At 37.7% G+C, this 11,812-nt stretch overlaps 1 protein-coding gene across 1 annotated transcript in view; it reads right to left on the bottom strand.

Moving 5' to 3' along the window:
- Positions 1-2,384: 2,384 nt before the first annotated feature.
- Positions 2,385-11,812, bottom strand: part of LOC114645759 (leukotriene B4 receptor 1-like) — a 29,198-nt gene continuing 19,770 nt past the window's right edge. Inside the window, exons 2-3 of the mRNA XM_051923166.1 lie at positions 11,160-11,246; positions 2,385-3,788 (exon numbers count right to left, since the gene is read on the bottom strand). Of these exons, the coding sequence (XP_051779126.1) occupies positions 2,710-3,765 (1,056 nt within the window). The 5' untranslated portion in view covers positions 3,766-3,788; positions 11,160-11,246 and the 3' untranslated portion in view covers positions 2,385-2,709. The remainder of the gene's footprint in view (positions 3,789-11,159; positions 11,247-11,812) is intronic.

The following is an 11,812-nucleotide window of genomic DNA, read 5'->3' as shown; positions in this document are numbered from 1 at the left end:
GCCAATGGAATTATCTCTTTGTAAAGTCTAAAATCTCTTTGACATGAAATGTAATTTCATCTAATCAGTTCAATTCAGACTTACTGTATCCGATGTAATTGTAATTCTTATGTATATGCTTGACCAAGACACACCATTTTCCAACACTGTGAATATTGCTCCACACAGAATAGAACAGTCTAGAAGTAGTGAGGTCCGAGTGGGGGCCCTGGTCTCACAATCCAGGATCTCTTTCATGTTAGAGTCATGCAAGTAAGTGAAGCTGTCAAGTCAGATTTGTAACGCCAGCATTAGGGATGGCTCTGATTGAGGGGTGAGGTGGGCAAAGGTGTGCACTGATTTCATAAGACTCTGCTCAGTCTTCAGCTTGGCCACATGATGGTAACCTTAGACATGTGTCAGGTGCTTCTTAATAACTGGTCCAGCTGCAATTAAAATATTTAACAAGACCAAGTGATGCATGACTCTCTGTAGTTCTTGGTGGTTACTGTCACCTAACCATCTAAGGTTTACATTCAAGTGCGGGTCAAACAATGGTGTTTTAATAAGTTCTCCATGACACCATCAAAATGTGCAAATTGATAGAAAATTTCGTGCAGAATTGCTTAACATGAATAAGGCTTTCTTCTTATTTTGGACTACAGTTGCCAACAATGCAGCAATAATTTCAAAACATTTGTTTTGTGCCTTCATTTTCAGTATAACAATCCAAAAGTTGCATTTAATATGCTCCAAGGCTGGGCACATTGTTTCAGCAATAATGCTTTTCATTTTCACTTTGCAAAGTTCGACAATCTAACTGTCCACAGCTAGTCCACATGGTGGAGCAACTGCCTGGCAATATAACCACAAAGCACCAGGTCTTATGCTACGTTCATGTGCTCTTGGACAGTCAGTAAGTAAGAGTTCCCGAGTAGTTCCATGTAAACATATTAAGAACTTGAAGCTACAAGTCGAAAAATTCCTAGAAAACAAAGCTACCTAAATTCTCCAAGTTTTGATGTAACGCTGACCTTTCTTTTAATTCAATTATATAAAACTAGCCATGGTACCTGTCGCAGAGAGGTAATAGAATAATTAAAAAATATTTGTTATCTCTTGCCCTATGTGCACCTTCAGTGCCTGTCCTCCTTATTCACCGGTGCTCACTCTGTTGAGCACGCTCCCGTAAAGCCTGCTTCTCATACTCTTTCATTAGTTGCTCGTCTCCTGTCTGGTTTTATATTTTCCATCTTTGAAGGCAACTCTCCCTGTGTGACTCATATGCCTTTACTCCTCTTTCGTTGTGTCTCCAAAGTCAAACTGACCAATCACACCAAAGCCAAACTGACCAATCAGATTGCTTAGAGAGGATCACATTGCTTAGAGAGATTGGACACCTACATTATCGTTTTATTTAGTTAGTAGATAAAATATAACCTGGTCAGCCAGAAATGCCTTTCTTTATCTAATTGCATTACAGCGAAGTGATACGCATTTAATATGTTTATTTTGCTGTTTATTTTCCAATTCCTGTATATCTTTTTTTTTTGCAAACCAAGTAACAAGTCAATACTAATTTTACATTTCTCCAAATAATTTGACCCACGTGAACCAATGAGAACGCCTTGAAATGGGAAGGTGAAACGTCACAACTCGGAACTCTGAATAGTCTGAAAGAAAGTGACTGGAGTATTAGGTTTTGGCCTTGACTCTGACTGTGCAGAGTTTGCACTTCTTTCCTTTATCCAGCTTCAGAAAATGGGTGGATGGCTAGTTTACTCTTGTTGTCTGCTAAGCTGTTTTGTAATATTCTTATAAAACACATTTAAAAGTATAATATCTGCGGTGGGCTGGTGCCCTGCCCGGGGTTTGTTTCCTGCCTTGCGCCCTGTGTTGGCTGGGATTGGCTCCAGCAGACTCCCGTGACCCTGTAGTTAGGATATAGAGTGTTGGATAATGGATGGATGGATAATTAAATACCATGTGTTCTATTCTAATAAGAAAAAAGCAGCCATTAAAACAAAATATTATGCAAGTAAAACACAAAACAAAATTTTCAATAATGCAGACATACAGTAATTTGAATCAGTGATAGCTTATTATCTCAGTGTGCACTGTAATCCTCAGTCTCCACAACGTTATAGCTTCACTCCATAATTAATTCATTTTTATAACTGAGTATAATACAAGTGGAAGTTGTAAAAATGGCTGGGTAGATAACGGTGAGCACTGCTAATCCTAGGTAGGTCACACATACCTTTACAGTCAGAAAACTACAATGTAACTTAAAAAGAAGGCCCAGAGAACAGACATAGAAACTCAAGAAGATGTATAATCTGACCTGGACGGCATTTAAACACATGGCTCCAGAGCTGTGAGGAAACCATTTATGGACTAGAACATAAAAATACCTCAACTTCATTTTCTGTCAATAAATACATGATTTACAATTAAACCACTTCGGAAATGCTTTCATTATTGCTGAGGTTGAAAGCCTCAACCACTATTTTCTGTCTTTTTAAATTACAGTGGATTATGTATGACAACACCTCTCATATTTAGGAAAACCATTTGTTGTGCATAAGAATGCATCACAGTCACAAATTTTCTTTATATGACAATAAGTGTGTTGATGAAAGAAGTCATTTATTTACTGAAACTGGTCTTTTTGCACGTGATATTCTTTTCATAATTTGTTTCATACAAACTTAATGGCAGCAATAATCTTCACTTTTTTTCAGGTGATTCTATGGTAACATTTCTCGTCTCACCGTTTTGCATTTGATGAAGGACTACAGAGCCCCCGTTTGTTGCTTTTTTGTTTTTATCCTCATTTGGCTTGGTAGGTTTCCTTACACTAGTTAGCTCAGTATTGCCCTCAAGGAGTCTGGCAATAAACTTCATCCCTGAAGTCCTGATGAAGGCACTTCCAGCAAATGTATAAAGAATTGGGTTAATGCTGCTGCTAATGAAGGCAAAGGCAGTCACGACAGGACGCAGGTTTTTGGAAGCTGTTAAAAGTGTGTCACTAAGTGGTTTATTAACCAGATGTCCAGTCACCTGAACAATGTTGATCATATTATAAGGCATCCAACATATGGCAAAAGAAATAACAATCAACAAAATTAGTCTATTGACTCTCTTCCGGGATCGTATTCTAAATCTTCCATTCTTGAGCTTACGGCTTATATGAATGTAACTTCCTACCATAATGCTGAAAGGAATTATAAAGCATAAAAGAGTTTCAAACAGGTATTGAAAAATCTCCTCCTTATAATGTGAATGAGAAGGCTTGCAAATGAATGCTCCATTCACGTCAAATACTTTCCGATAAAACACCATTGGCAGTGAAAAAAGAAAAGCCGCAACCCACAGAGGAAAAATCACCTTTGATACTTTTGACTTTGTTCTCACCTTCTGCGATAGGAAGGGTTTGGCTATTCCCATAAGGCGATCCAAACTCATGAAGGCAATGAGGTAAACACTGGCATACATGTTGACACAGCACATGTAATGAAGAGTCTTGCACCATGCATCTCCAAACTCCCAAGTACAGACTGCCAGGAAATGAATAAAGAAAGGAGCAGTCAGCAGAACTACCGCATCCGCGGCTGCCAAATTAAGAACAAGGATTGATGTCACAGATCGTTTCCGTAGCTGGAATAAAACAGTCCACACCACAAATAGGTTCCCTGGAAATCCAAGAAGGAAGGCGAAAGCCAAAAACGAAATTCCAATGGATCTCTGGGTATCCGTAAAATTTAGAAGACAGGAATAGTTCATGACTTGCTCCAAATGCAGTGTTCCTTGTAATAAAAAAAAACAAAAAAAAATTAACTCAACACAATACTATCCATCCATCCATTATCCAAACCGCTATATCCTAACTACTGGGTCATGGGGGTCTGCTGGAGCCAATCCCAGCCAACACAGGGCGCAAGGTAGGAAACAAACCCCGGGCAGGGTGCCAGCCCACCGCAGGGTGTGCACATACACACCAAGCACACACTAGGGACAATTTAGAATCGCCAATGCACCTAACCTGCATGTCTTTGGACTGTGGGAGGAAACCGGAGTACCCGGAGAAAACCCACGCAGACACAGGGAGAACATGCAAACTCCACGCAGGGAGGACCCGGGAAGCAAACCCGGGTCTCCTAACTGCAAGGCAGCAGTGCTACCCACTGTGCCACCACACAATACTATGCTATATCAAAATCAACTGATCATTCAATAATTATTATTCAATTTAATAAACTAAACAATGTTTTATTCATTCAAATAAGTAAGGCAGAAATAATCATTGAACAAGACAGCTGCAATTCAATGTAGGGTTGCATTACATTTCTTTTTTTTTTACTTATTTACAGTAGTTCCATCCCATAGGGATGAAAAATGAAAAAAGAGATCCCCTTAATATTTGTTTTAGAAAAAAATAAAATAGTGACATTTTCTTATGTCTAATGCTACTCAAATGTTTCTCCTGAGACAAAATACTCCGGGGGTTTCAAAAGTGTCTCTCGAGTTTCAGCAGAGAGTTCAGCAAAGTCACACAATGGGCTCAGATTTTCCAATGCTTTTCAAATCAAATTCTCAATTTTGACTTCTTTTACCTCATGTCTCCTTTTTGTCTAAAGTTATTTCTACTAGTGAATTTTAGGAGAAACATCTGTTGATTCTTAAATGAAACATAAATGAGAATTTCATGAGCCATCAAAGATCAACCTTTGAGCAGTAACATTTTTCTATGGAATGACACTTTCATCCCAATCTACAAATTGCACATTACAAAATGGTACAATTGGTTGCGTGCTGCTTCAAAATAACATAAAGACTGAAACATATCTGTGGAGACCATTCAGTCCATCAGACTCATTGTTTAGCAGACCACTTAGATACCCTGGTATCCTATCTAGTTATATGTGGTCCAAGATGGCTGATTGTGACTTGCAGTGCACTTGGGTAGACACATGCAGCAGCTCAAAAGTACTGAATCAGGGAATTGAAAGCTGGCTTATTAGCAGTACACAAAGTTTTCTCTGGAGCCAGACTCAGTCCTGCAAAATCAACTCTGCAAAGCTTGGCTTAAGCACGGAGCTGAACCAACTTTACCCGTTCTTAGGCCAAGGTCATCTCCATCATCTCAGGCTGACTTTACAATGGGTAATGGCTTTGAAATTCCCTGCTTCACAACCTTTCCAGCAGATTGTAGTGACATCCTAATCAGTAATGTGCACAGGCCTTTTGATGTACAAGGGGGAGAAGAGGCACTTTATGAGACAGAGTTTTTTTACATTTGAATTATTGACAGAAATTAGTGGCGGCATTTACATCTATGTTTTTAATTTCACTGGAAATTTGGATGCAACATCAAGGGCATGATTTCTGATTATGTAAGATTATCAGAAATGATCAGGGGAAAAAAAAAACATGCAGTCAATTACAACCGGAAGATGTTATGCGAATGAATATGAATAATGTTGCATCCGTGGCACAATGTTTTCCGAAATGTACTATACAGATCATAAAATGAATAATTCCAAATATCATATATACCTATGTCTCTGTTTTCTTTTGTCAGTGCGGCTTTGACATCATGGATCATGAGGTGCATACTAATTCAGCGTGAGCTGGAACACTCAATAAAACTGAATGAAAAAAATCAAGTGATGGTGAGATATGAAGAAGGAAGGCAGATTCACCAGCGTTTGCGTGTCAGCTTTTATCCATCCAAATCAGAGAATGTCCAGTTAAATTGTCTCAAAACACCACTCACATGTACAGTTATTCCAAGTTTCTGATAAAAAGTAACCTCGTCAGATCTGGGGCAGGGGGTGGGTGTTGCATCATGATCGTGACTGAGAGAATAAAAGTGAAAAAAAAAACGCTAACATTTACAAGTGCTATAAATTTACAGCAGCTGTTACAAACACAAACCTAATGTATGTGTTTATTGTATAATATTAACAATAAGAGCAGCTCACTACTGAAAATGGTAAATATAGGAGGAAGTCACAATCAAACTGAGAACTCTTGAGTTTATACATAGTTATTGTCTGTTTTTTTTCACCTGTATTATTATCATTCTTTAATTTAATATTATTTATTGTATCAGTATGCTGCTGCTGAAGAATGTGAATTTCCCATTGGGATTAATAAAGTATCTATCTATCTATCTATCTCTCTACAAGTCAGCAACTCTTACCGCCATACCACGGAAGCTGTTGTATCATCTTTGAACCTGTTGTGGAAGGTTTTGTGAAAGCCAAGATCCACTTACTTGTTATTTCTTGATGATGACATCATAGAAAGAATTGTTGAGACGAACTGTTACACTGAATAGTGTCAGGCAAATGATAGTACACCTGAGCCGTTTTCTTGATCAAAGATAAAATGGGGGGGTGCGCGGTAGTATGTATCGCAATCATGACTGAGAGAATAAAAGTGAAAAAAAAAAACGCTAACTTTTACAAGTACTATAAATTTACAGTGGCTCTTACAGACACAAACCAAATGTATGTGTGTACTGTATAATATTAACAATAAGAGCAACTCACTACTGAAAATGGTAAATATAAGAGGCAGTCAGGATTGAACCAGGGACTCTTGAGTACAAGTCAGCAACTCTTACCGCTAAACCACAGAAGCTGTTGTATCATCCTTGAACCTTTTGTGAAAGTGTGTATTTGATCTTTGGACTTCAGGCTTCACATATTGTTTATGCCTACATTTTGTCATTTATTACTAAAATATGGAAACCGTTTCTGTTTAAACAATGTGTTTACACAGAGTATTGTAGAAACAGAACACACGTGAAATTAATGTGTTCCAAATAACGATCTATTATTTCCACTTTAAAACTCCAGCACTTCACTCCCAGATAATCAAGGCACGAGCTGGGAGAACTTTGTGTACGTTCTGTGTGCGGTGGGGGGATGGAATAGCAGGCTGCTTGCTGTTTGTCTTTATCGGCACATTTACAGGACAAAAGATGCTGACAGAGAGGTGCGAAGGGATTTAAGGTGGGCCGGATTTACAAGTTTTTGGTAGGGTCTGGTAATTCTAGTGTTAATGAATTTGGATATAATAGAAGTTTAATGTTAGTGGAAGCTTACTACTCAACATGGTTTACTATCTGGTTTTGTTTTGTCTAATAAAAACAAGCATAAAGTAATCAAAATCCGATACTGAATATGAACAATTTTACATAAATTTATAATTTTTTAAGCATTTTTCTTTGTCATTTGTGCTGAACAAATGTGTGCTGTCTGTTGGCACTTTTTATCTTTTCCTTTAATTGCCCAGAATGGGCAAATTTGTAATGAAATTTAGGTGAATTTTAAGGTTTTAGCGTTTTTTTACTCTAAATGTCTGCAATACACAGCATATCCTGCTCTAAACCAATGTGCTTAAAATGAATGCCTTCAATATTGCATTAAAAATCTCTTATACTGAGATTTGTTATTTTCTACCTGCCATATTCATCTCTGATTCCATCTTAGGCACATACAATTTATAGACAGAATTTTGCCACCTGCAGGCCTGAAAAGATATCAAAAATCAGAAAACAGATTCTACTGTGTTCTGACAGGTGTGATCATGAAAATCATGGGGGCTTAGGAAGAACAGGGCTCTTAGGCTTGAATCAGTGTGCAGACCCTACCTAGCTGTATTGAGGGAAACAAAGAAAAACAAGCATATAGTGTGAAGGTTAGGGGCAATGAGACTTGAAAAGCCAACCAAAAGAACAGTAATGCCTTAATGAGCAGAGTAAGATCAGGTAATATGAGTACGGACAGCCACAAAACAACAGAGACAGCATCTCAGATTATGAACAACATATACAGTAATCCCTCCTCCATCGCGGGGGTTGCGTACCAGAGCCACCCGTGAAATAAGAAAATCCGCAAAGTAGAAACCATATGTTTATATGGTTATTTTTATATTGTCATGCTTGGGTCACAGATTTGCGCAGAAACACAGGAGGTTGTAGAGAGACAGGAACGTTATTCAAACACTGCAAACAAACATTTGTCTCTTTTTCAAAAGTTTAAACTGTGCTCCATGACAAGACAGAGATGACAGTTCCGTCTCACAATTAAAAGAATGCAAACATATCTTCCTCTTCAAAGGAGTGCGTGTCAGGAGCAGTAGATAGAGAGAAAAGCAAACAAATCAATAGGGCTGTTTGGCTTTTAACTATGCGAAGCACCGCGGCACAAAGCTGTTGAAGGCAGCAGCTCACACCCACTCCGTCAGGAGCAGACAAAGAGAGAGAGAGAGAGAGAGAGAGAGATAGAGAGAAACAGAGTTTGTTTTTCAATCAAAAATCAATACGTGCCCTTCGAACTTTTAAGTATGTGAAGCACCGTGCAGCATGTCGTTTCAGGAAGCAGCTGCACAAAAGATAGCAACGTGAAGATAATCTTTCAGCATTTTTAGACGAGCGTCCGTATCGTCTAGGTGTGCGAACAGCCCCCCTGCTCAATCCCCCTACGTCAGGATCAGAGAAAGTCAGCGCAAGATAAAGAGAAAAGTAAGCTGGGTAGCTTCTCAGCCATCTGCCAATAGCGTCCCTTGTATGAAATCAACTGGGCAAACCAACTGAGGAAGCAGGTACCAGAAATTAAAAGACCCATTGTCCGCAGAAATCCGCGAACCAGCAAAAAATCCGCGATATATATTTAAATATGCTTACATATAAAATCCGCGATGGAGTGAAGCCGCGAAAGGCGAAGCGCGATATAGCGAGGGATTACTGTACATTATCTAAACCTGTTTAAAGCCTGGAGCCTACCCCAGCAGGTTTGGATGCAAGGAAGGGAAATTCCCTAATATGCAATATGTATGATATGGCTAATGTTAAGAACAAAACCAATATGATATTTAAGCTATCTATTTTGAGAGAGAGAGAAAAAAATTGAAAAAAGGGGGACAGATATTTTAAAATATAATTCTGCTACTGGATTATTTTCACAATATCAGGTATTTTGAGCTGTGAATATAAACTAAAAAAGATAAATTAATAAATATAGAATGAATACAAAAACACATTAGTATGTTTAGTTTTTCACTAGTTGGCAAAAACTCTTTTCACCTACCTACCTATAGTTCAGTAGAGACATTGCCAACCTAGGAATTTTACAAAGTTTGTATCGCTTCATTGTTAAATGGCTTTTATAAAGTAAAAGTGATTTGTTAGCAACAATATGCTGATCTTGTATGATGACCTAGTCAGTCTCTCTATCTATGTTGTTTTATTTTCAAAAAGGATTTCTCCTGTGCAAAGTGGCAGGTGAATTATTGTCAACAAAACGTAGACACCTAAGAGATAAACTGAAACTTTACTCACTCCTGATTTGTCTGTCCATATAGTAAAGGTTTTTTTGACCAGCACATTCCGACATTCAGGCGTTTGAATTACATTTTGATATACAAGAACAAGGAAAGGCGGCACAGTAAATCGCTTTTTATTTCACATACTTTACATGCTTGCTCTGTCACCACAAATGCTGTGTGAACAGTCGCCCTCCGTCACCAGCCGCCATTCACTGGATGAATAGATGCAGGTGGCTTGTGGTGGATGACTTTCTGTTTCAGAGTTAAAGTTACAAGGGTTAAAGACTAACGGCAAGAGTATTCATTCAAAAATGAAATCTAAAAATATTTTAGTAAATTATTATTTTATTTCAGTTAGTTTTTCCAGCTACTTTAATAATTTCATTTAGTTTTAGTTTTCCATTTTGGTTTTGTTAATTATTTTATTTCAGTTTACGAAAATGTTTTTTTAATAATAGTTCCAGCTTTGATTTTAGTTTCTGTTAATTATAATAACCTTGCTCTGTATGTATAAATATATTGTAGGGTGGTGAGCGATAAGGCAGAGTGAGTCCCGAAATAGTTGAGGCACCAACCTTTTAATTAAAAAAAAAGACACATGATGGTAATATCAAGACAACACAGGCAATGGCCTTTTATTGTCCTCTAGTGGCATTCTCTGGTTCAATAGGTCTGGAGTTATTCCAGACAGTCGGACTCTCAGATTCAAATAAGACACCACCTTCCAGAGAATGTCTCCCTTTTATATGGAAGTGTGGAGCTTCCCTGTTGCCCTCAACGTTGGTTTCTTGGCACTGTGAAGGAAGAAGGTGACAAGACTGTTAAGTAGCAACACAACCTCTGATCCCAGGGTGGTAGTACATACCTAAGGTGAGTCTGGAAGGCGACCCTCTGCCGTTCATGTATGACTATTTATTTATATATTTGTGTACTGTATATATCACGTATAATTTAAGATGCTGTGTTTGTGGGTTTTGCTGCTATCCAAACACTTATTACATACTGACATACAACTTACTGTTCTTGTGTAGTGCCTATTCAAGTTTAGGCGGTGCCTAAGCTTTGTCATTACATACTAGTTTTTCTTTGGTTCCCTCAAAACACCTGGGGAGCCTGAACAACGGTTCAAGCTCAGCGACACCCTACCTTCAAAATCCGTCCTGCATCCATCTGTCCATGCCATTAGACTTTGAGTTTTACCAAAGATTTAGAAGTTACGTGCACTTAATAGCAACTTAAGTTATCTGAAAAATTTACAGGAAAACTTTTGGGTTGAGTGCACATTTAAGCAAACTTCAAGTATCTTTAGAAAACTGACTTGGCAATTTCTTAGGTTGAGAAGTAGTAGAGTTCCTGGAAATTCCCCAGGTTGGCTCATGTGTAAACAAAAGCAGAAAACAGCTAGGTAAAGCATTCAAAATGTTGCAATATTGTCACATACATAACCTGATGTTTATACTAGGAATACTGTTGTAAGAGACTCAAGGAACTGGATCAATCTTTTTATCAAAGTTTAGAGTTTTTTTTTAACTTCACTTCTGGATCAATGTTTTTATCAAAGTGTAGCGTTTTGTTTTTCCTCACTACTGGATCAATCGTTTACCAAAGTTTAGTGATTTTTTTTTTTACTTCATTATGTAGAAAATTTGTGAAAGAAACTTTGCAAGAAAGGAGTTATTTTCAGTACAAACCAGGAAGAAAACCTTACAGCACAGTCACCAGCAATTCATCTATGCATAGCACTGGCAGTGAAAAATTAGTGAACCTGTAAAGAATGTGGCATACAGTATGTCTAATGAAAACTGCAATCTGAAACAAAGACAGAGTAACATACGTACTCAGATCCTTTGTGCTTTTGTTTAGCTCTGCTGTTCTTCAGCTTCACATTGATAGTGTCAGAGGAGTCTTTACAATTGTAGTACACTCTGCAAAACAATAATTACAATAAATAATTAAGACATACAGTATGTAGCACTCTACATTGTTAAAAAATAACAATAAAAATAAACCACCCTTGCTAAACCCACACCTTTTTTGCACCTTTAAGAATTACTATCTTTACTATCTTTGATATTCTTGTGTGAATGCCAATATCCAGAGATATTTTGAGACCACCCTTGTAAGAGAGAATGCCAGTGACTTCAAGGTTCAAGGGTTCAGGGTGTACTGTTAACTTTATTTGTCATTTGAAACCACACACAGCAGTGGACCCAATTATGTGCAAGAATAGCCAATAAAAAATAGTCAAGAATAATAATATATAAGAATATAAAGGAATAAACAACAGAGAATCTCTAACATACATACATACATACTTAAATACAAACACTCTACACAACATAATCAATCACGTAAATTTAACTTAACAGACAATAACAGAGGTAGTACTGCAAAGACAAATAATATATTGTATTGTATTAAGGGGCTGATCTTTATTTAAGAGTCCAATGACCTGTGGGATGAAGGTTTCATGACATCTGGCAGTTCTGCA

This window comes from Erpetoichthys calabaricus, chromosome 2, assembly GCF_900747795.2.
Source record: "Erpetoichthys calabaricus chromosome 2, fErpCal1.3, whole genome shotgun sequence".
Lineage (NCBI taxonomy): Eukaryota > Metazoa > Chordata > Cladistia > Polypteriformes > Polypteridae > Erpetoichthys > Erpetoichthys calabaricus.
This window is presented reverse-complemented; position numbering and strand designations above follow the sequence as displayed.